The 26,462-nt window shown below is 37.8% G+C and overlaps 1 protein-coding gene across 3 annotated transcripts in view; it reads left to right on the forward strand.

Moving 5' to 3' along the window:
* Positions 1 to 26,462, forward strand: part of oxr1a (oxidation resistance 1a) — a 341,369-nt gene that overhangs the window by 140,184 nt on the left and 174,723 nt on the right. For all 3 annotated transcript variants that reach the window (XM_062063682.1, XM_062063681.1, XM_062063683.1), the window contains one exon: positions 9,515 to 9,711. In XM_062063682.1, coding sequence (XP_061919666.1) covers positions 9,515 to 9,711 — 197 coding nt within the window. The remainder of the gene's footprint in view (positions 1 to 9,514; positions 9,712 to 26,462) is intronic.

The raw sequence follows: 26,462 nt of genomic DNA on the forward strand, positions 1-26,462 counted from the left end.
ATATATAGAAACAGATAAATATCAATATGCAACACTTAATTTTTATATTTTCTCTAAGTGCACATTTTTCAAATTGAGCATTTTCAAATGATCACTTCTAAGACAGTCTTGTGAAATCACAATATCCCATTTTAACTAGCTAGCCACTAACATTTTTTAACAAATCATGAATTACTTTGCACCATGTTTGTACAAATAATAACTCATGTAAAATATAAAAGTAAACTCTCAAATTTTTAAATCATGTCACACTTTGAACTGGACACCAAATATGTTATCTGTTTCTTTGTCAGTTAGTGGGAAGCCTGGCATTGCATGCTGTTAACTAGTGTGTTGTACTCTGGTGTGTAACTTGACACTGCAACTCTGAGTGAGTCTTGCAGATGTGCATCAGTGAGGCGTGTTCTGTGTTTGTTCTTGATGAAGTTCATGTCAGAAAAGGCTGATTCACAAAGATAAGATTTTTCCTCATTGTTTGCGGAACCTTCTTAATCTTTTGGACATATTTTCACAGCAATCTGGCCTTAAGCTTAATTATGATAAATGTAAAATGTTAAGGATCGGAAATCTAAAGGGAACGTCCTTTCGAATGGAATGCAAAGTGCCTGTTTTGTGGACAGATGGACCAGTTAACATACTTGGTGTTGTTGTCCCAGAAAATCTGGAAGATCTAGGCTCAGTAAATTATGATAATCGACTAAGAAAGCTGGACAAAATTATGCAATTATGGAAAGGGAAATCCCTAACCTTGTATGGTAAAATGTCTATTGCCAACTCGTTAATTATTCCTCAATTTATTTATTTGTTTTTGTCATTACCAGCTCCATCACAAAACTTTTTTAAGATTTATGAGCAGAGGGTCTTCGATTTTGTCTGGAACGGCAAACCAGAAAAGATTAAAAGAAAGGTTTTGTACAAAGAGTATGAATATGGGGGCCTGAAACTTCTCAACCTTGAAGCTATGTGTCTGTCTTTAAAAGCATCAATTGTTCCAAAGATGTATTTAAACATTGAGTGGTACACAAATGTCCTGTTGGACAAAAAACATGTACTGTATCAAAATAAATTGTATCCTTTTTTACAAGTGATCCTCTCCCAGAGAGTCTGCTGGGAAACATGGCGGGGTTCATAAAGGAAACAATCCACTCATAGTGGTGTTTTCAATTTTATGTGCCAGAAAAAAGAGACAATATTTTGCAGCAGTTAATATGGATGAACTCTAATATTGTAATAGATGGAAAGCCTTTCTTTTGGAAAAATATGTTTGAAAGAGGAATCATTTTTGTCAATGATATTATCAATGAGAATGGTAAAATTATGTTGTATGATGAATTTAGAGCTATGTATGGTGATGCTTGCTCAAGCTTTTCATTTTATCAACTAACTGGAGTAATTGGGAAAAGATGGAAACAAATAATTAATTATGGAACTACTAAATTATTAGTTTGTAAACCTCTAATAAGAAATTCTAGTTGGCAAAAAGGAACTAAAATAAATAGAAAAATATATAATTTTTATTTAATAAAGAAATCTTTGAAGGCTGCCCCATACAACACAAATGGAAAATGGGAGGACTTTTTTGACTGCCCATTGCCATGGGATGCCATATTGAAACTAATCTATAAAACCACTATCGATGTGCAAAATCGTTATTTTCAAATTAAAATTATTTATAACTTCTTACCCACAGGGAAAATGTTAAAATTATGGAATATGACAGAGTCAGATGATTGCTGATTTTGTTGTCAGGAGCCTGAATCCACCCTGCATTTGTTTTGGTATTGTCATATTGTGTCTTTGTTTTGGGTGGAAGTTGAAAAAATGTGTTTAAGGATTGGTTTGTTTATGAAGCTTGATGTGGTTTCTGTTATTTTAGGAGAGTTCATTGACAATCATGATTTAGTCCATTTAATTATAGTACTCGGTAAAATGTTTATTTTTAAGGCCAAAAACAGATATTCACTTAGTATTACTTTCTTTAAAACATTTATTCAGTATTTTCTAACTTTAGAAAGTTACATGGTTGAAAACGATAATGATGCCAAAAAACATTAAAAAAAAGATGAGAAGTCCTCAAAGGCTTATTTTGAAAGTATAATTATGTTTATAGATTATATGATATCTGTTGTTGTGTTCCCTAATTTGAGTGACCTGGACATAATCTGGACTGTACATAAATGCTTATTTTGAAAATGTAATTTTGTTTATAAATTATATGCAATCTGTTGTGTTCCCTAATTTTTTTCTGTGTACATGAATGAAGGTGTGTGTTGCTGAGTCCGACTTGGACATTATCTGGACTGGGCCTGGTTTAAAAAACCCTTTAAACAAATCTAATTTCATTGACAACAAGGTCTGTTGAAGGCCCTTTTTTTAAAAATAAAATACAATAAGATAAATAAATAAAAAACATTTTATTGGATAAAAAAGAAATAAAACAATATAAAAATAATTACATAAAAAATAGTAATTAATGAAAATGTTAGTGGACCAGCAGCCTATACAATCATGTGTGCTTCAGGGACTGTGTCCCTTGCAGATGTGTTGTCTATGTTGTGGTAGCAGAAAGAAATAACCCCTTTTGTGTGAGTGGGTGTGGATGAGTGTGCATGGGGGAGGTTGTTTGGGTTGATGCACTGATTGAAAGTGTATCTTGTGTTTTTTCTATGTAGATTTAATTTTAAAAAAAAAAATTGTTGTTTTTTTTAATTGTTTTTTTTTTTTTTTTTTTTTAGAACAGGCCCGCGGGCGACTCATCTGGTCCTTACGGGCGACCTGGTCAGGGGTCACCGCGTTGGTGACCCCTGTTATAGACACTCACTGTCCCAAATGTACCTTTTGCATTTCATGAATACATAAAACAATTGATAAAATACATATTTCACAGTATACACTTTCATTTATACTGGTAGCCTATCCACTATGATTACAATTTAGGTTTCCAAGCAGCCAATTTTTCAAGGCCTTATTAAATGCTGCCTGTGTTGCTATAGTTCCCTTATGTTTACAGGAATTGTGTTCCATGTTTGAAAATGAGCGTTGCCCAAACACACTTTTTCTAAACGGCACCCTCTGGAGCCGGACCTCGTTGTTCTGTTGGCCTTCCTCTTCACAACCTTTTTAAAAGGAGGCGGTGCTAGGTCATTAAGAATGTTATGTACAAGAACTGAATCAGCATGTTTTATTAGGTTTTCCCAATTGAGTAGATTGTATTAGTCCAGTATTCTGTAATGATGATACATGATTGGACTTGTAATCTACAAACCCCGTTTCCATATGAGTTGGGAAATTGTGTTAGATATAAATATAAACAGAATACAATGATTTGCAAATCCTTTTCAACCCATATTCAATTGAATGCACTACAAAGACAAGATATTTGATGTTCAAACTCATAAACTTTATTTTTTTTATTGCAAATAATAATTAACTTAGAATTTCATGGCTGCAACACGTGCCAAAGTAGTTGGGAAAGGGCATGTTCACCACTGTGTTACATGGCCTTTCCTTTTAACAACACTCAGTAAACGTTTGGGAACTGAGGAGACACATTTTTTAAGCTTCTCAGGTGTAGATCTTTCCCATTCTTGCTTGATGTACAGCTTAAGTTGTTTAACAGTCCGTTGTGGTATTTTAGGCTTCATAATGCGCCACACATTTTCAATGGGAGACAGGTCTGGACTACAGGCAGGCCAGTCTAGTACCCGCACTCTTTTACTATGAAGCCGCGTTGATGTAACACGTGGCTTGGCATTGTCTTGCTGAAATAAGCAGGGGCGTCCATGGTAACGTTACTTAGATGGCAACATATGTTGCTCCAAAACCTGTATGTACCTTTCAGCATTAATGGTGCCTTCACAGATGTGTAAGTTACCCATGTCTTGGGCACTAATACACCCCCATACCATCACAGATGCTGGCTTTTCAACTTTGCGCCTATTACAATCCGGATGTTTTTTTTCCTCTTTGGTCCGGAGGACACGACGTCCACAGTTTCCAAAAACAATTTGAAATGTGGACTCATCAGACCACAGAACACTTTTCCACTTTGTATCAGTCCATCTTAGATGAGCTAAGGCCCAGCGAAGCCGACGGCGTTTCTGGGTGTTGTTGATAAACGGTTTTTGCCTTGCATAGGAGAGTTTTAACTAGCCCTTACAGATGTAGCGACCAACTGTAGTTACTGACAGTGGGTTTCTGAACTGTTCCTGAGCCCATGTGGTGATATCCTTTACACACTGATGTCGCTTGTGGATGCAGTACAGCCTGAGGGATCGAAGGTCACGGGCTGAGCTGCTTATGTGCGGTGATTTCTCCAGATTCTCTGAACCCTTTGATGATATTATGGACCGTAGATGATGAAATCCCTAAATTCCTTGCAATAGCTGGTTGAGAAAGGTTTTTCTTAAACTGTTCAACAATTTGCTCACGCATTTGTTGACAAAGTGGTGACCCTCGCCCCATCCTTGTTTGTGACTGACTGAGCATTTCATGGAATCTACTTTTATACCCAATCATGGCACCCACCTGTTCCCAATTTGCCTGTTCACCTGTGGGATGTTCCAAATAAGTGTTTGATGAGCATTCCTCAACTTTATCAGTATTTATTGCCACCTTTCCCAACTTTTTTGTCACGTGTTGCTGGCATCAAATTCTATAGTTAATGATTATTTGCAAAAAAAAAAAAAAAAGTTTATCAGTTTGAACATCAAATATGTTGTCTTTGTAGCATATTCAACTGAATATGGGTTGAAAATGATTTGCAAATCGTTGTATTCCGTTTATATTTACATCTAATACAATTTCCCAACTCATATGGAAACAGGGTTTGTAGTACTTGTAATGTTTTTTTTTTAAATAAATAACTTCCAGCAATTTAAGTGTGGATTTATTTGTCAATGTCCAGCTTGTGATACAGTAATTTAGATATGGCATAATCATTTAAATAAAATTTAAACATTTTGCAGAGTTTGTTGTTTCCTAAGAAATAACATAAAGCTGTCTCCGTAGAAATAAGTAAGTAAGTAAATTCTATTTATAAAGCGCTATTTACAGATATAAATCACAAAGCGCTGTACACAACATAGGTGAATTAAAACAACAATTAATTTAAAACAACATGGGCAACATCATAAAAAGTGGATTTAAAAAGATAGTTAAAAGGTTCATTAACTAAAAGCTTTACTAAAAAGTATTCCAATGTTTTTTAAAAGTGTTGTTTGGTAAATGGAAAAACAGTGTCACCTGTGCCCTAAGACTTAGGGGAACACTTGTGTGATGCCAAACATATACTTTTCCCCCCTCAAACTACTAATCAAACTTTAGGGTTCAACATCCAGGGAACACACTCTGTGATGGACAGCATTTCCATAGAGATTAGGCATTTTCATTTAAAAAAAAAAGAAAAAAGAACACTATGTCATGTGCGGAGCTTTGGTCCATGGGGGATGAGCATTTGGGCAAAATGGCCAGAACGATTCTGTGGGCTTCAGCAGTTCTGCTGGAATGATTGAAAGTGTGTGCGAGAGTGAGTGAGAGCAGGGGATCATATATTGCTGTTTCAGGACTTAAACAGACTAAAGATACAGCATTTAGAGTAGACAAAAGTATTGGGCCACCTTATCACTACATTTAGGAATTAACAATGAGAGATAGTGCAGTTGCTACATTTGCAGATATAAGCGCTATCCCTCTTCTCTGAAGACTTTCTACCATGTTTGTGTGTTTACCTACAGTTAGGGTATGCTGAAAATGTATGAGAAAGGAAGGGGCCAAGTCGAACCAATTGTTGAGTTATTGCTGAATCATCACTGATATTTTAGAACTACTTTAGTTTCTTTTGCCTCATAGTCTTCTAATGTATCTCTTGTGTCATTTGACTGCAGCCAGCTTCAAGTTGAGCCTCCAAATGCTGAATATTGACGGTTATTGTCCAGATAATTATTTTATTAATGGAACACATTTTGTGGATGAGTGCATTAAATTGAATATGTTACTGTAGAGGTTGCCCTCTAGTGGGTTCCTTGGACCACCACACACTGCCACGAGAGCCCGGATTTCAGGGTACAACACTGTTTTATTTTCATCAATGTTGAGAGCCGTTTGCTTTCCAGCAAAATGTATTTTTCTGAGTTTGTGTCGCTGTCTCTCTCTGGCTCCCACTCCCACTCCACCAACGTGTCTCGTCCCGGCTGCTGCTAATAAAGGCGACAGGTGATTAGATAACAAGGCCCACCTGGGCCATCTACTCACCTGTCGCTGTCTTCCAGGCCAGTCCTCGCACACTCCGTTCTGCGGCAGGCCCCCACAGTTACATTTTAAGGGGCCAAACCAATACCCACATACAAACCCACATACATACATTAATATACACACATGTACAGGAATATAAATTCATTTAAAAAATGTGTATATATTTAAATTTGAATAAGCACTTGTGAGTGGAATAAATATCAGCTGTGATTAATAACCATTAATCAAAATTCAAAAAAAAATTTTTTTTCGAAATGGTAATTTGGTATGTGATTGTACTGCTTGAATCTTATATGCCTTAAAACCCAAAGTTAAAACTCAAAGTACTTAAAAAAGAAAAAGAAAAAGAAAAAGTTGTATTATTATTTTTATACCAAATAGTATATTGGCAGAATCAGTTTAAATGGAGAATTGTGTTTAAAAATTCTGAATCAAATTGTTTACCCAAGAATCGGAAATAAATCAAATCATAAGATATTGTAAGATCACATCCCTAATGATTAGAGGTAATATATCGTTACGTTGCTTGACTTAGAGTCACTAAAATCTTGATTGTGTAAAACCTGTAACCTGTAAATAAATGGATTGATTGTAACCAAACGGTCTACAACCAGTTGCAGAGTACAATTTAAATATTATCAGTCATAAAAATAAAACACAAATGTGTCACCTCTCTTTTCTTTTAGGCCAAGTTGCTCTAATAGTTTTAAAAGTTGTGCGATAACCTTTAACAAAGGTGAGGCGACACAATTTGGCTTTTTTTAACTCAACACTTCAGCTTTCCCATTTACACAGACCTCCTTACATTCTTCTGGCTTCCTAATTGGCAGAACATTCTGTCACATTGGGAAACAGCTGGGTTAAAGAGCTTACGTCTGTCTAAACCTTTGTGGACGTACGAGAACATATGTAAGTTGTACTTTGGGATTACCTGATTAGCCTAGTAAACTCTAAAAACTGCTCTCACCCAAACCAAGGAGCTTGTCATCCTTTTAATAGGCTTTGAGGACTTGTCCTTCAGGCAGATTTGATTTAACCCATGGTATTATGATCATGGGGTTCTGAAAATTACCTTTAAAAAGTAATTAATTATAGTTACTCATTACTTTAAAAAAAAGTAATTGAATTAATAACCTAGTGTACCGTGAGATACAGTCTGGATATTATGTAATTTCACCTATTTGGGTTAAATATATTTTTGCAAACCAGTAATTATAATCCGCAAATAATGTGCCGTTGTTGAGTGTCTGTGTTGTCTAGAGCTCGGCAGAGTAACCCTGTAATACTTTTCCATATCAGTAGGTGGCAGCAGGTAATTGCTTTGTAGATGTCGGGAACATGGTTTGTCGTGATCACAGTACGTGAAGCGTGAAGGTAAAAAGGTATCTAACGCTTAAACCAAAAATAAACAAAAGGTGAGTGCCGCTAAGAAAAGGCATTGAAGCTTAGGGATGGCTATGCAGAACGAAACTAAAACTGAACTTGCTGCAAAGTAAACAAAAACAGAATGCTGGACGACAGCAAAGACTTACAGCACGTCCACAAAGTACATGCGTACATGACATGACAATCAACAATGTTCCCACAAAGAAGGATAGCATCCGCACAATTTAAATAGTTTTTGATTACCAAAACAAAGCAGGTGCGGGGGATAGCGTTCAAGGAAGACATGAAACTGCTTCAGGAAAATACCAACAAAACAGGAAAAGCCACAGAAATAGGAACGCAAGACAAGAACTAAAACACAACACAGGAAAACGTCAAAAACCTCAAAATAAGTCACAGCGTGATGTGACAGGTCGTGACAGTACACCTACTTTGAGACAAGAGCTATAGTGATGCATGGTTGGTTATGGTTTGAATTCATATCCAACAATTGCGAAAACAACCTTTTTACTGTCAATATCGGCTGCTGAGTTTCATTTTTCAATGATTTCTGCTGGTGGTGTGCCTCGGGATTTTTTCAATGAATAAAACGTGTCTTGGCTCAGAAAAGGTTGAAAAAAACTGGCCTACTGACGTGTGGCATCATCGAGGGTTTTAACGGAGCTGTGTTTGTTAGCTTTGTCGACTCTGACGCCAGCTCTTTTGAAAATTTTCACCGGATTGTGTTACTTCTGGTAGGTAAAGGGATTGAATGTGCTTCGATGGCTGTCATATCTTCTTGTCAACAAACGGTGTATTGTTTGGATGGCAAGTTGGTCACTTCAATCATGCACGTACGTTGTTGTCTGCTGTGTCACAGTGTGATGTAGGGGTGTCAAAAAAGAAGAAGTGGTTTTTCGAACGTGCGTGCGAGCCCCTAAAGTTGACTAATCGTGGCAGCACCAATGGTCATTTACGTTAACAATTTTTAATTATATTATAGTATGTTTTATTTAGTCGCAGCAGTAATATTCTGTTTCTGAATCAAGCTAAAATATGTTTTATGTTTTTCTTTTTAAGTTTGACTTTGTCTTTATGGCATCCTGCTAAGTTCCTGCTTGCTGTTGTAGTAGAATTTCTGACCTTTGAACTATATTTCGTGTCTATTAAGAATGTCTGCTCATTTCATTTCTCTTCTATTCTATACCATTGAATAGACCAGATGGAGGACAAAGTTGAATATGAAGTCGTGCCAACCTGTCTACAAAATGTTTTGATTGTCTAAGTATGATTAAGGGATTCAAGGATGTTGCAAAACAAACATGTCGAAAACCACAAGACCGTGACGCACGAGGAAAACAGATTGACGCACGAAGAAACAGATAAAATGGCCAGGAGACCAGGACTCTAAAGAGATTGCTTTTTTTTGTGTGTCCTCCGAAGGACGTTTTGTTTGTCTGCAGGGACAGCTCAATCCGACTTGCACATTTGCCTAAGGGTAAATAAACTTTTTGTACTGAACTCACTTTTTTTGCTGTTTAAGCTTCGGACAATCCACTACACTGTGCTATCAGTGCGGCTGATGAATTCCACCTCAACAAGGTTGCGATTAGCCTATTGATTCTTTTTTTGCCGACTCCCTGCCTCTGCAAAAAAAAATAAAAGCCTTGCATGATCGAATTCCTATGACAAACCGTTACAATCAACAACGTCAAATGCAAATACGCTTTGAGTAGTTTTCCCCTGAATAGTTGAGGACGTGCAAATGTATTCTCTCAATCCACTGAGCATTTGTACAACATCCTTGGCACATTCAGTTCAGGGCTCCAAATGGCATAGCTGTGTATTATATCTGTATGAACGTTGTTTGTTCTCTGTGGCTTACTTCTCACTGCAGACTGAAGCAGAAGTCTCAGTCGGTGGACATTGCCAGTCAAGGCTTCTCCCCGACTCTGGTGCCAGCTTCGCCCCTTAACAAACCTGCATCACCTGTTGCCAAGACAACCACCGTCCTCGCGGTCCAGGAAAACAACACCACCAACTCCCAGCGCCGCAGTCCGCGTTGTGGGGAGCTGAAGAGAGGCTACACCATTGGTAAGTGATTTGTTGCTTTGCTCGGGGGTGAAAACACTATGCAGTAGTATTACGCTCCTTATACCGTAGTTATGACAAAATATGCAATTGTATATACACAGACTGGCCACAACATTAGGGAATATTTGCACATTATAGTGGGATAAAGTTACTAAATATAAAAAACTGTTTACAAAGTTCTGAATACCTTTGTCAACATTACGAGAGCCCTCGAGACATGAAATAGCGCCCTTTAGTCACCGTCGCACTCTTTTTAATCCAATATAGTAATACTTGCTGAGGTTTAGCCAATCAGTGGCCACGATACTGAACAGCACACTTTGATTGGTTTGGTCTCCTCTTGTGGACAATACTACTGTAGTATTGATATATTTATTTTATCTAACCATTTTATGCTTGACAATGCTTAGTTTAGGACCAAAAAAATTGTAGAATAAGCTTAAAAAAAATAAAAACATTTTTTTTAAATCCGCGATGTTGAAGCGGCAATTGAAGCGGATTGTTGTCTTTCTAGGGTGAAATTATTTATTTATTTGGCCATATACCCATGCTTTTATAGTTACATTCTTAATTCTAATTTTCCCTTATCTGGAGAAAAAAATTAGCACAAGAACATTTTACAATTCAGAAAAAATACACTCACAATAAGAATAAAATATCTATACAGTACAGGCCAAAAGTTTGGACACACCTTCTCCTCATTCAAGGCATTTTCTTTATTTTCATGACTATTTACGTTGTAGATTGTCACTGAAGGCATCAAAATGAATGAACACATGTGGAGTTATGTACTTAACAAAAAAATAAATGAAAACATGTTTTATATTCCAGTTTCTTCAAAATAGCCACCCTTTGCTCTGATTACTGCTTTGCACACTCTTGGCATTCTCTCGATGAGCTTCAAGCACACCTGTGAAGTGAAAACCATTTCAGGTGACTACCTCTTGAAGCTCATCGAGAGAATGCCAAGAGTGTGCAAAAGAGTAATCAGAGCAAACATGTTTTCAGTTATTTCACTTTTTTTTGTTAAGTACATAACTCCACATGTGTTCATTCATAGTTTTGATGCCTTCAGTGACAATCTACAATGTAAATAGTCATGAAAATAAAGAAAATGCATTGAATGAGAGGGTGTGTCCAAACTTTTGGCTTGTACTGCATGTATCTAAAAAAGTATACATAAAACTAGAATAAAAAATAGGAAATGATGCAAATGTTAATACAAAATTGTATTACACTAGCTTGTGTGTGTTTACGATTGAACTACTTTAAATATATGTGTTAGAACAATGAACTAGATAAGTGAATCCAACTGCTGGGCAATAACCAACACTGTATCTGCATAAAAAAGGTCTCGCAAATGAACAGTTCGCAACTGCGAATTGGTTATCATCGTTGACTTAAAAGAGCCGTTCAAAAGACTCAATTCGTTCACGAACGCCACATGTCTACTGCATGATAGTGTTACCTTATAGACATTTTGTTTTGGTTTGGTTTCCTAGTAAATATACTGTACATTACAGACAACGAGGACGTCCCCATAAACATGGTAATCTATTTTTTTTATATAGCCTTTATTAAACCAGGAAAGTCCCATTGCGATAAATAAAAAATAAAAAACTCTTTTTCAGGGAGTCCTAGCCAAGAAGCAGCAAAAGATACAGTTACATAAAAATGCATGTCATGCACATTAAGAAAACAGTTACAATTTAAAATACATAATCTCAAGTGCTCTAAATCTAGACTTAAAAGTGTTCAATGAAATAAATTGAGTTCTTTTCCAGTCTTTTTGCAACATGTTCCATGTATGAATCTATGTATGAATGTGTGTGTGAATGGGTGAATGTGGAAATAGTGTCAAAGCGCTTTGAGTACCTTGAAGGTAGAAAAGCGCTATACAAGTATAACCCATGTAGAAGGAGCAGAGTAAACACAACAAGTTCTGTGCGGGCAAATGGAACAGTGAGCAACAAATGTTTATTTGGAATCAGAAATCAGATCAAAGTTGTCCACATTATTAATGTATTGTAAATTTGATTCATTGTATATTTTGTAACGTATTAACACGTATTCTAAATCCTATGCGATTCCTGTGGACAGGCGTTGAAAGTTAGCATTTTCTTAAGGCGGTGCATCTGGTTGGTCCAATGTAGCTGTTTTTTGATTGATTGAGACTTTTATTAGTAGGTTGCACAGTGAAGTACATATTCCGTACAACTGACCACTAAATGGTAACACCCGAATAAGTTTTTCAACTTGTTTAAGTCGGGGTCCACTTAAATTGATTCATGATACAGATATATACTATCATATATACTATCATCATAATACAGTCATCACACAAGATAATCACATTGAATTATTTACATTATTTACAATCAGGGGTGTAGAGGGGGGGGGGGGGGGTATGGACATCAAGTAGTGGACATAGAGAGAGAGAGAGAGAGAGAGAGAGAGAGAGAGAGAGAGAGAGATCAGAAGGCATAAGAAAAAGTATCTGCATTTGATTGTTTACATTTGATTATTAGCAATCCGGGGAGGGTGTTAGTTTAGAGTTGTAGCTGCCTGGAGGTGAACTTTTATTGCGGTTTTGAAGGAGGATAGAGATGCCCTTTCTTTTATACCTGTTGGGAGTGCATTCCACATTGATGTGGCATAGAAAGAGAATGAGTTAAGACCTTTGTTAGTTCGGAATGTTACGTCCATATCAAATAAATACATAAAAAAAAAAGAGTCAACACTCCTCCGTGTGATTAGGCTACACATGCAGGAGGGCAGTAGACCAAGCATGACCTTCAAAATCAGGGGTGTCAAACTCATTTTAGATCGGGGGCCATGTGGAGAAAAATCTACTCCCAAATGGGCCGAACTGGTAAAATCATGGCACGATAACTTAAAAATAAAGACAACTTCAGATTGTTTTCTTTGTCTAAAAATAGTACAAGCACATTCTGAAATTGTACAAATCATAATGTTTGTCAGGACTGGGTCCTTGGCGTGGTTTGTTCTCCCAGAAGGCAACGGAAAACTGGCGCGTGCGAGACGTGAATTTAAATACATTTTTAATTCTAACTAAAAAAAAGTACAAACAAAAGGCGCTCACAGCGGAGGTAAAAAACTTGACTATGAAAACAAAAGGCGCGCACAAAGGCGGAGAACTATAGACATTAAACAAAAACTTACTTGACAAGGAACTGTGAACATGGCATGAAGACGCGTGATGAAAAAGTGTGCAGAGCATAAATGTGGAGCATGAATGTGATGTCGCCAGAAAGACCAACAGAAAATGACAGATTTAAATAGTGACATGATCAGTGAAAACAGGTGCGTGACTCAAAACGTGAAACAGGTGCGTGACAGGACAGGTGAAAAACTAATGAGTTGCTATGGAAACAAACAAACAAGGAAGCGCAACCAGGAACTAAAAAGAGTCCAAAAAACAAACAACACATGGCCAAAATAAAAACATGATCACACAGACATGACAATGTTGTTGTTTTTTTGTTTTTTTTACACTTACCTGTTGCGGTTATTAGTATTATATCTTTATTTGTCATTATTTATACTTTCTGAATAAATGATCTGATAATGTTCATCACTCAACTCATTGGTGTTCATTTTCAATCTATCAAGATAAAAAAATAATATCAGAATCAAATTACAGGATGTTATTTACCGTATTTTTCGGATTATAAATCGCTCCGGAGTGTAAATTGCACCGGCCGAAAATGCATAATAAAGAAGGAAAAAAACATATATAAGTCGCATTTTTTGGGGAAATTTATTTGATAAAACCCAACACCAAGAATAGACATTTGAAAGGCAATTTAAAATAAATAAAGAATAGTGAACAACAGGCTGAATAAGTGTACGTTATATGACGCATAAATAACGAACTGAGAACGTGCCTGGTATGTTAACGTAACATATTATGGTAAGAGTCATTCAAATAACTATAACATATAGAACATGCTATACATTTACCAAACAATCTGTCACTCCTAATCGCTAAATCCCATGAAATCTTATACGTCTAGTCTCTTACGTGAATGAGCTAAATAATATTATTTGATATTTTACGGTAATGTGTTAATCATTTCACACATAAGTCGCTCCTGAGTATAAGTCGCACCCCGGCCAAACTATGAAAAAAAACTGCGACTTATAGTCTGAAAAATACGGTATGTAGTTTGCTCATTTTCCTCGACTAGTGCACTTACATGTGTTTTTTTTGTTTGTTTTTTTTACAAATGTAGCATAATCTACAAAGATACAATTAATTGCTATTGCAACATCTAGTGGGCACATTTAGAACAGCAGTTTGTTTCATTCCAAAAAATGTGGCTCATTTATACTTAGCAAACTCATCTTGCGGGCCGGATAAAACCTGTTCCTGGGCCTTATCCGGCCCGTGGGCCGTACGTTTGACACCCCTGTTCTAAATAAAAGTATACCAATGACCCAGCCTCCTGGAGGACAAAGAAGGCCATCCCACTCTAGAATACAGCTTGCAACACTAATGTCTAGTTGTGTGCACAGCGGTTCAACTAAAGAAACCTAAATAAACATAAAACACAATTTTTATTTATTATTCAAACACTAAACAAATGTGTTTCATTAAGCACATTTTAAGCTTCAAAACCAATGCAAAAAAGGTGCGAGGGAGATGTAATTCCCCCTTTTAAATGGACTTTCTGTGAACTCATGCTTGTATCTGAGGCTACATTTTTCTGTGTGACACCATAGCACCCACTTATATTTAGACATCCTGCCATCTCTATAACTGCACATGGGCCAAGGTTGGGATTTCAGGAGAATCACGAGGTTTTAGAGTAGCGCCATAGAGAAAGTCTAGAGCAGGTGAAGATGTGTCATTCTGCTGAGTTGACACTATGATAAGCTCACTACACAGTCATCATGTATCGACTGCCGCCCGGCCGAGGCCCTGCGGTAATAGCCGATTGATCTGCCTTCATACCAGTTCAGTTGACAATCAGCGGAGGGAAACCGTAGGATAAAGATGAGATAATGGGCCCACTGTTGACATTTTACCTTCTCTCATCATCCATTATCTGTTAAATGACATATGCAGGCTTTTAAAAGAAAGAGAAATATCGGAAGTAATTCAGCCATTAAATGAAATGTGGCCGTGGCTTATTCTGTCTCTATGATATTTAACTGCTTAGCAACAAATTATACAAGCTTCTCTAAAGTATGAGTCATACTAGTTAATCATTTACTATAGCTTATTTTGACCCGGATAAAAAGAAACTGTGTACTTGCAGAAACACTGCAGCTTTAGAGAATTGTACTTCACAGTAGGACTGTCTTCAACGAAGGATTTTCATAGTCGAATCTGATTTGCTTATTGTCGACGATCAGTCGAAGCTATCTGACTGGCAGGGATGTAACGGTATCAAAAATCTCTCGGTGGATAGATGTTGATTGTCCAACTCATACTGACTGGTATACACAAGCTATGGAAATGATATCAGTAGAAAAAACTGCATTTAGTTTAGATAATAATCAGTCATATATTGGAATATGGGATCCATTATTTAAATGTGTTTTAACTATTAAATGAACCTAAAATATGACTTATTTTATCTTTGTGGAAAATATTGGACACAAAGCAAGTGTAAGCCACTGTGACACTATTATAACATTTTTAAATGATTCTATTTAATTTTTTATAAATGGCTGTGATGATAATGTCAATGAGGGATTTCTAATCACTGCTATGTTGGAATTCTTATTAATATTGATACTGTTGTTGATATTCTTTTTTTTTTTATGACTTTTGGATTGTTTTGTGTCATGTTTGTGTGTCCTCTCAATTGGTCTGTTGATTGCTATTCTAAATGTTGCTGGTCCGGGTTTGGTTTTGGAATTGTATTATTATGGTATTATTGTGTATTATTTTGTTGGATTGATTAATTAAAAAAAAATTTAAAAAAATCTCTTGGTACGATATTATGATGGACTTAGACTTAGACTTCCTTTTTATTGTCATTCAAATTTGAACTTTACATTACAGATAAGAACGAAATTTTGTTACATAAGCTCATGGTAGTGCAGGATAAAAAAAACAATAAGGTGCATATATAAATAAATAAATAGGTTACTGTACAGATATATATATATATTGCACTTTTCCACATACATCCACGTTTATGGATGTATGTTATATTGTCTTTTTTATTCCAGCGAGTTAATCCATTTTGGGGGGAGTTGAGGGGATAATTATGGTGCGTTCAAGAGTCTTACGGCCTGAGGGAAGAAGCTGTTACAGAACCCGGAGGTTCTGCTACGGAGGCTGCGGAACCTCTTTCTAGAGTTAAGGCCACGGTACAATATTATTGTGGGATATGTCCAAAAAAAAAAAGATTTAAAAATCTTATAGTGGCGGGAATGTTTTAGATAAACACACTTACTGTAATTGAACACAAATATAATGCTAAAATCATATTCATTACGATAAACATGATTTTTGAGTGCAACGAATTGTGCAGGGACATCCACTGTTTCAAGCAAGTATATAAAAAAAGACTTCTAGTTTAGTTTCTTTAAAGTGACAATGGAAACATCGAGTGTAAAACAATAATGTTCACTTTAGTGTCTTTAACTTTTACTTTCTGACAAGCAGTGTCCTCCACAGTGGACATGTTTATATCAGTTTTGAAAAGGTTGTTTTTCAGAAAAAATACCTAACTTTTAATAATGTAAATACTTCACAAACAGATGTTTAGCTTCTCTGGCTTCAAATATATTTTCTTGGTGATGGTTTATAACCTATGTGACAAACTCAAGGCCTGCGGGCCGGATATGGCCCGGTAGCGGTACCAAAATGTATTTCGATACTTTTCTAAATAAAGGGGACCAAAAAAATTGCATTTTTGGCTTTATTTTAACAAAAAATCTTACGGTACATTAACAGTATGTTTCTTATTGCACTCCAAGAACAATTGTGTCCTTAAATAAACTAGTGAACATACAAGACAACTTGTCTTTTATTAGTAAGTAAGCAAACAAAGGCTCCTAATTTGGCTGCTGACATATGCAGTAACATATTGTGTCATTTCCCATTCGATTATTTTGTCAAAATTACGAAGGGCAAGCGGTACAAAATTGATTATGAATCTACTTTAACATGTTCCATCTACACTGCTGTTAAAATGAAATAATCACTTCTTCTTCTGTTGTTTGGATGCTTTACATTAGTTTTGGATGATACCACAAATGTGGGTATCGATCCAATACCAAGTAGTAACCATGTCTTAAAGCACCTCTTGCTGAGCAACATTTCAGTGTTATAGCTTCATCTTTATCGTTAGTTTTTAAGGCAAAACGCGTCCACTTTCCTTTTTCTGTCCACACACCGTGTCTGCTTGTAAGTACTCTGTGATTGTGCACTGCCGAACATGTTCATCTGCACATAAAATCAGCAAAGTCACGTTGTGACGACGGCGTGCCAGCATGCCCGTTAAAAAAATAAAGAAAACCAGTACTTTTTAGAGACGGTATTGTTGTATTGTTGTATATACCGTACAACCCTAGACACATCTAAATAGAATCTTTGACTATTTGAAGACAGCCTTACTTCACATAATGAACGATGGATTAGAAGTCTTAGAAAGTATTCAGTGCAGGCATGTGGTCTTTCCTTGCGGCAGGTACTCACTGCTCTCTCGCAGTACTTATTCCACTACTGTATTTAAATGAAAGAGTAATAATGGTTCTGACTGCTTGACGTGCTCTCTGTTAGGCCTCAGACAGATGTGCTGTTGAGGCACATATACTGTACCTCAGTCCCAACATCCATTTTAATAACGCACCAATGTGTCTTCCAACTGCGAGTCACACCTATGGATACATCCCAGATGATGGTGTTAAACATCTTTCATATTCCAAATGATTGCTGTCAGTGAAACCACAGGGAAGAAGAGCAACATATTAACATTCTGTGAATAGTGTCATTCCCACACTCACTTGTATAGAGTGCAGGATAGTGGTATATTGTCATAGGATAAACATACAGGTATATAGCAGGGTTGCACGTTGTAGACAATACAAATGATATAAATAGAGATTTTATCACTATTGTCATATCGTGATAATGCATGTTGAAGGGGACCGCGTGGCTCTGTTAGTAGAGCAGCCGTGTCAGTAACCTGAGGGTTCCTGGTTTGATCCCATCGCCATCCTAGTCATGTCCGTTGTGTCCTTGAGAAAGACACTTCACCCTTGCTCCTGATGGGTCGTGGATAGGGCCTTGCATGGCAGCTCCCGCCATCAGTGTGTGAATGGGTGAATGTGGAAATAGTGTCAAAGCGCTTTGAATACCTTGAAGGTAGAAAAGCGCTATACAAGTATAACCCATTTAGCATTTGATGACACATTCCAGTCCTGGAAATATGAGAGCGACAAGCGAACAAAGGCATTTTCAACGCAAGTTAGCGTCCTCGCTAGCAACTAATGTACCTCCACAATGCAAAGCTGCTTCTAAATCAGTAATCCTCGCCTCCATGGCGGCAAATAAACTGTTTCTTACAACTAGCATTATCACTGGAGGACGAGGAATGTCTGAACATGCTACACTACACACTGTAGGAGGATACAAAAAAGCATAGCTAGCCGCTAAGCTAGAATGTAAAGAAAGGTCAATACAAATATCAACAGTAACAATACCAAGTATAGTATCAGTTTATGATTGATACCACATTTATTAGGGCGATATTTATCTCATCACAAAATCGTTCTTATTTTTCACAAACTCAGTCAAGTAGTCAAGTAGCCAATAGTAGTTTTTGCTTTTGTTTAGTTATTTTCTATTACCGACTTGATAAAATGTTATATGTAATAAAAGGGAATGAGGAAATAATATAAAAACAAATTGATACACGTTACACGTGCCATCTTTTGTTTTGTCTGATTATGATTGTGATCGAAAATTGGATAATTTATTGATCCTGAAAATTTCAAGTATGAACAATGGTATGACCAATATCGCCCCTGTAACTAAGTTGTATCAGATTTGTAGTAATTGTCCAAATCTAATGTAAAGTATCAAATAACGGAAAAATAAGTGCTTAGTACATTTGAACAGAAGTGTAGCTAGAATCATGTCACAACAGAAAGTGACCTAATATTAACAGTCAATTAGCAAGTACATTGTAATTATTAACCATTTTCAATCAATCAATCAAAGTTTACTTAAATATCCCTTAATCACAATTGTCTCAAAGGGCTGCACAAGCCACAGCAACATCCTCGGCTCAGATCCCACATCAGGGCAAGAAAAAACTTGTGAAAAACAACATGAAACCCTGGAAAGGACCAAAGATGTGGGGACCCCCCGTGGGTGACCGGTGCAATGAATGCCGAGTGGATACGGTTAATAATGTGACGGTCCAGTCCATAGTGGGGCCACCCTGGGTCCCGACTTGGAACAGCTAGCGCCTCCTCCGCGGAGGCTGATCCATGGTCACCTCTCCACGCAGGAGAGGGGGGCAGAGCAGAAAAGAGAGACAGCAGATCACATGGTCTAAAAGGGGTCTATTTAAAGGCAAGAGTATACAAATGAGTCTAAAGATGGGACTTAAATGCTTCTACTGAGGTAGCATCTCTAACTGTTACCATTCCAGAGTACTGGAGCTCGAATAGCAAACACTCTAAAGCCTGCAGACTTTTTTAAAACTCTCTAAATCACTAATAAGCCGGAGGTCTTTGAACGCAGATTTCTGGCCAGGACATATCAGCAAGACAGGTTTGAGCGAGGCCGTTTGGTATTTTATAAGTAAGTACTAAAACCTTAAAGTCGCATAGGTGCACAGGAAGCCAGTGCAGGTGAGCCAGCATCGGCGTAATATCATTTAAACTTTCCTGTTTTTGGCAAAAGTATTTTACAAAGTCAAGTCATCAAAAGTCTAAATTTGGATAGAACATAATACAACTGGAAATGCTGCAATATGTTACCACATACGTCAGCTGCTAAATTGGAACCTTTTGCAACCCGTTTTGAAATGGTTCTATCACTATCTATATAGCAAATATTATGATATAGAGTGTTATCGCAGGAGGCTGCAGTATCTATTGCAATATAGCGTTTACGCCATATTGCCCATCCCTAGTACATATACTGTAAATAGAGAAAGGAAACTTAGGACATTTAATGGAATCTCAGTGAGGCTGACAGTGTTGCAGCCTTTGTGTTCCAGTGCCTCAGCTGACATTTGCATTATTATATCCAGCCTGCAACTCAACAAGCTCTACTGTGTACTGGAACACTAAACAGGGATGAACACAACCATCTCACTCAGCCTGACTCTGAATCGTTCCCACTTACACTGAGTGTATTTCAATTGTTTTATCAGTCTGTCCTCATAGGACCACATCTCTATTTTTCCAAAGCTGATGCATGTTCATGCGAGATTTGCCTTCTTGTGCATGTGCAGCCTCTAGGAATATCCGTGTATTAGTAGGTTAGATAAGCACTTGACACATGTAGAAGACTGTTGCTTCTTCTTTGTATGACAAGCCTGCATAACATTCCAATGTAGCTAATGGCTTTTAAGTGATCGCTCACTTGACCTTGTTGTCCATGGTTATATTTCCTCTGTGTGAGACCACAGGGTGCAATAGTAGGAAGACTTGTCTCAAGGACAAATACAGTAGACAGGGCATTGGTAAACATGAAGGCGCCAACCTTGTTTGTAGTCTTAAGGAGAAACACGTTATGTTCTGAGATGATTGATATTTTCTGTTGAAAGACATACAACACAAGGACACACACATGTTCATGGTTTAAAGTTAATTGCCATGTCCTTGTAATATCCTCCTGACAACCAGCGTCCTCTGCAGTGGACATTTTACATGTATTTTTGTAAGAGGACACTGGTTGTCAGAAGGATATTAAATCACCAACATTAAAGTGCATCCGGAAAATATTCACAGTTTCACTTTTTTGCACATTTTATGTTACAGCCTTATTCCAAAATGGAATACATTCCTTTTTGTTGTCAAAATTCTACACAATACCCCGTAATGACAATGGGACAAAATGTTTTTTTAGAGCTTTTTGTAAATGTATTAAAAAAAATTATAAGGAGAAGAAATCTCATGTACATAAGTATTCACAGCCTTTGCTCAGTACTTTGTTGATGCACCTTTGGTAGCAATTACAGCCTCAAGTCTTTTTGAATACGATGCCACATGCTGGCACACCTATCTTTGGGCAGGTTCGCCCATTCCTCTTTGCAGCACCTCTCAAGCTCCATCAAGTTCGATAGGAAACGTTGGTGCACAGCCATTTTCAGATTTCTCCAGAGATTCAAGCCGAGGCTCTGACTGGGCTTATATTTTGGCTGTGTGCATAATAAGGCCGTTGTCCTGCTGAAAGATGAACCGTCGCCCCATTCTGAGTTCAAGAGCGCTTTGTAGAAGGTTTTCATCCTCTGTACATTGCTGCATTCATTTTTCCTTCTATACTAACTAGTCTCCAGTTACTGCCGCTGAAAAACATCCCCAAAGCATGATGCTGCCACTGTAGGGATGGTATTGGCCTGGTGATGAGCGGTGCCTGGTTTCCTCCAAACATGACGCCTGGCATTCACACCAAAGGGTTCAGTCTTTGTCTCATCAGACCAGGGAATTCTGTTTTTCATGGTCTGAGTCTTTTAGGTGCATTTTGGCAAACTTTTCACTAAGAAATGGCTTCCGTCTGGCCACTATACCATACAGGCCTGAATGGTGGTGTGCTGCAGAGATGGTTGTCCTTCTGTAAGGTTCTCCTCTCTCCATGCTGTAGCTCTGATAGAGTGACCATCGGGTTCTTAATCAGCTTCCGGATTAGGGCTCTTCCCGCCTATCGCTCAATTTAGATTGCCGGCCAGCTATAGGAAGAGTCCTGGTGGTTCCAAACTTCTTCCATTTACGGGTGAGAGTGGCCACTACGCTCAAGGCAGCAGATATTTTTCTGTAACCTTTACCATATTTGTGCCTCAAGACAATATTACAATTCCTTCAACTTCAGTCTTGGTGTGTGCAGGTGTGGGACCTTATATATATATATATATATATATAGACTGGCATGTGCCATTTCAAAATCGTGTCCAACCAACTGAATTTACCACAGGTGGACTGAAATTAAGCTTTAGAAACATCTCGAGGATGATCCGGTGAAACAGGACGCACCTGAGCTCACTTTTGAGCCTCTTGGTAAAGACTGAGTACTTATGTACATGTATGTATGTCTTTTATTTTTAATTTTTTTGATTACATAGCAAAAAATTATTGAAACAAATTTCACATTGTCATTATTGGGTTTTGTGTGTAATATTTTGAGGACAAAAATGAATGTATTACATTTTGAATTAAGGCTGTGACATAACAACATTTGGGGAAAGTGAAGCGTTGTGAATACTTTCCGGGAGCCCTGTACTTGAAGGTGCTGGACACATTCAATTTAAAAGTAATTATTCCCCCACTGTGTTTGATTATTCTCCTGATTTTTTTTTAAATTTGTTGAAAGGACTAGTTGGTACAATCCCTGGGGACTCTGCATGACAAGGGCGTCCTCCTCCCTGAGCCAGGCTTGCACCTGACCGCATACCTAAGTGAGGCTAGGTGACACTGCTGGGAGGCTTTTCCACCATTGGGACACATCTTCAGTTGTGTGCCCCAGCGTCACGGGGTGTTTCGGCCCGGCTTACCACAAGACACCCTCTGCTGAGGAAGGGCCCACCCCAGGGTGATCAAATCCCCGGGTGTGTGTGTCCCATTAGGTGTTAGCCTTAGCAGCCCAGCTGGTGTCACTCCTCCTCAACCACAACCAATGGCTCGTCCTCTCTGCTGTGTTGGCCAGCTCTTTAATGGCCTGTCTGTGAGCCTGCCCCCTGACTCCAACCTCCCTAAGGAGCTTTGCTGTTGTGCTAGCTACAAAGCCCCTACAGCCCACCTCCACTGGGCGCACCCTTACCCTCCAGCCTCTGTCCTGTGCCTCAGCTGCAAGGTTGGAGTACCGCAGCTTCTTGCGTTCATACGCTTCTTCGATGGCATCCTCCCACGGAACTGTCAGTTCAATGATATAGACAATATGGCAGGTTTCAGACCATAGGACGAGGTCTGGACGCAGGGTGGTCGTTGCGATCGCCGGGGGGAAAATTAGCCTCTGATCTAAGTCGACTCGCATCTGCCAGTCCCTGGCTGCATTCAATGGGCTTAGATCAGGATTTGAAGGTCTTGTCTTCAGCTTTTCCCCCTCCCGAACAAACGCTGGTAGGTGTCGGCACACATCCTGGTTGTTGATGGGTTGGGCGTTGATGGATATCCTCCTGCACTCAAGTTTGTCAGCTAGACATCTGAGGACCTGGTTATGTCTCCACGTATATCTGCCTTGAGTGAGGCTGGTTCTACAGCCAACCATTATGTGCTTGAGTGTTGCTGGGGTTGTACACAGGGGACAGGATGGGTCCTTTCCAAACCATGAAAACCAGCGTCATCTGCAGTGGACTTATAAAAAAAAACCATCTATAAATATGTTTTTCTTTTGTCAGAGTCACAAATTTTGGAAATAAATAAGCCTGTTACACATGTCCTCAAATGTCCATTGCAGAAGATGTTGGTTCTCGGGAGAAAATGTACTGTGCATGATAACTTTCGATTATAATGACATGCTGCATTGTATATTCAAACCGCATTGTAGACCATTTTAAAAGGGACGACTTATGATCATTTTCTATTTTTCTGACTTATAAATGTTGTTAAAGTGTTGGATACTCATGTTAAACAGTGCCAAATGGTTATTAACAGTCGGCCATTTTTGAGGTCACAGATTGACGGATCTACTAAGGCCATGTCCACACAAACACAGAGAGTTTCAAAAACTCATATTTGGGGTTAAAACGATCTCCATCCACACAGGTGTAGTTTCAAAACTGTCCACAGACGCATACATGCATATTTTGTCCAATCAGAAGCCTGAAAAAGCAGCCACAGCTGACTTGGTGGCATTTCACCTCTGTTAATATGTATATTTTGATATACTATACGTACTATGGCATGCACATTATTTTGAAAACCAGTCTGCAATTACACAGAGCCCTGGGAGCATTATGAATCTTTTATTTCAGTGTTTAAAGCGCACACGCACGCCTGTGCTGCTGAAACCCAACACTCATTGAACTATAACATGTTTAATCAGCAACATGGTGACATATTACATGTACAGTCAAGCGTGCATTATTTCTCAAATCAGCACACACTAACGAGGCAAGGAAACCCTTTTGCATGTTTAAGTGCCTAAAGCGCACGGACGTGCGTGTGCCGCTGCAAAACTCTCGTGAAATTATAACGCTTTTAATGGTCAATATAGAGATACATGTGCAATGAAGTGTACATTGTCTTTCACATCAACAAGGAGGAAGGTTACATCATGTTTATTTAGTCGCTCGGGCGCTTCTCGCCCGGCTCCTTCTACACAAATGGAACCAACTCAGCAGGCACAAGACATTAAAATAGGCTGACCATATTCTGAAATCCCAAAAAGAGGACACATATATGCGTGCCAAGGCGGGCAGCACGCCAAGGTCGGGACTAGGTGAACATTTGCCAATGATACTCGAACTTGCTTTATAAATAATATATTTATTTAAATAAACCATTTTTTCTCCTCTGTTGACAGCAGTGTTGGCGCTAGGAATTTTCAAAATGGGGTCCCAGGGACCCCATCAAGTCATAAAAATGGGGTCCCACAGTAAATTTTTGGGGTCCCACTTTTTTTTAAGCGTTTTGAAAACAAATGACAAATGTATGCATTATCCTGTTGTATCTCACATTCTATATTGTGTTTTGGAAAAAGGTTGTCATAAACGTTACTTAATTCATTAAAAAAGATCATACAAAAGAAAACAAATGTGTATACATATATAAATGTATTCAGTTATAAACATTCATTCACTTTCTTCTTTCCTTCATGGATCTAAACTTTACCGCTGCTGGTAGTTTTTTCTATGTTTTTATTTAATAAGTTGTAGATGTATTTATTTCAGTATAAAAGTGTAAAAAGTGTTTTGCTTGGGTCATGAAATGATGATAATGGTGTGCCAGGGCATACATACATTTTATATTTAACGCTTAAATCTCTGGAGTCTACATCAACTTCAGATCTATTCTTCATTTTAAAATGTTTTAGTTTTGTTTATGTTGTTTTTTTTGTTTGTTTGTTTTCCGCCCTTTTTTGTCAAACAAAACTATGTTTTTTATGGCAAACACACAAAATATGCAAAATCTTCCACCAAAAATATTTTTCAAAGTGGAATATTTGATGTGAAGTAATCGGAACCTTTGATGGGTCAATAATTCATAATAACATTGATTTTGATTCAATATTATGTTTAGAGCAATGACCGTTTGAAAGAAAAAAAACAACAGCTTTGTTTTATTAATCAACATTGCAACTTTTTCTAAATTACATTTCACCTTTAAGCTTTTTTATTTCACTTTTGTTATGTTTTTGTTTATTTTAATAGTATTTTTGGAATGTGCCGTGAGCCTTTAAAACATTAGCTATGGGCCACAAATGGTAAAAAAATTAAAAAAAAAAAAATCTGCGTCCTTTCTGATTTCAATGCGTTAAAAAGACACAAAAAGTGTGTTAACGCCAACACTGGTTGACATGACAGTATAACAAAATAAGTCACACTTATATTCTGTAACATTCACAGTTTTGGAAAAAAAATTGCAGAGGTAGAAATATTCAAAATAACCTCTTGTATATAATCTAAACTTAAATAATGCCTCAAAACAACTTAATTAAATTTAAACAAAAAACAGCAGACGAGCTCTCGCCCTGCACAGCTGTTTTGTGCTTTGTAGTGTCGATATGGGCGTGTAGATCGTTGGCCCCTTTATTTGCCACAGATACAGTATATACGTTCCTGCTTTGCACACAGTGCATTCTGCTTCCCATGTGTCACGGCCAGGACGAAAACACGAATACTTTTCCCGCAAATCACCCGAAGGGAATAAGCGGTAGAAAATGGATGGATGGATGGATGTCTGTCTCCACTCACTAGCTCTCTCGCTCTGTGTCTCTGCCCCTCCCTCACAAATGTTGCTAGTGCGCACACCTTCAGTTTTTTTTTTTTTACCCCTTCTTAACTTAACCCTGGACGTATATTGAAAATACACGCAACCCTAATTCAAAATGCCGGACATTTGAGGCATTTAAGAAACCCCGCCCGGACACCCCGGACACCCCCGCAAAAGAGGACATGTCCGGGGAAAAGAGGACTTATGGTCAGCCTAATTAAAACAACATTGAGAACTCGTTGATTTAGGTTCTGACGTTGAGCAACTCAAACATAACGTTAAAACAACATGCTTTTTGATGACGTTTATTCAAAGTGGGGTTTTGACGTTGATTTGACCCACCGCTAACATTTAGCCCCATTCTTTAGTGTTTTAGCTACTTCTGAATCACTAATTCTCGCCTCCGTAGCGACAAATAAAGTACGTTTCCTACAAATATCACCCATGCAGGACGAGGAATAGCTAAACATGCTTCACTACACACCGCAGCTCTCCGGCATCAAAATGTAAACAAACGCCATTGGTGGATCTACACCTAACATCCACTGTAATGATACCAAGTACAGGAGTGTATCTAGTCGATACTACTATGATTACGTCGATATTTTTTGGCATCACAACATCTTCTTTCGTTTTTTATTTATTTATATTATGTTTATAAA

The sequence above is a fragment of the Entelurus aequoreus genome, linkage group LG11 (genome assembly GCF_033978785.1).
Source record: "Entelurus aequoreus isolate RoL-2023_Sb linkage group LG11, RoL_Eaeq_v1.1, whole genome shotgun sequence".
NCBI classification, from domain to species: Eukaryota; Metazoa; Chordata; class Actinopteri; order Syngnathiformes; family Syngnathidae; genus Entelurus; species Entelurus aequoreus.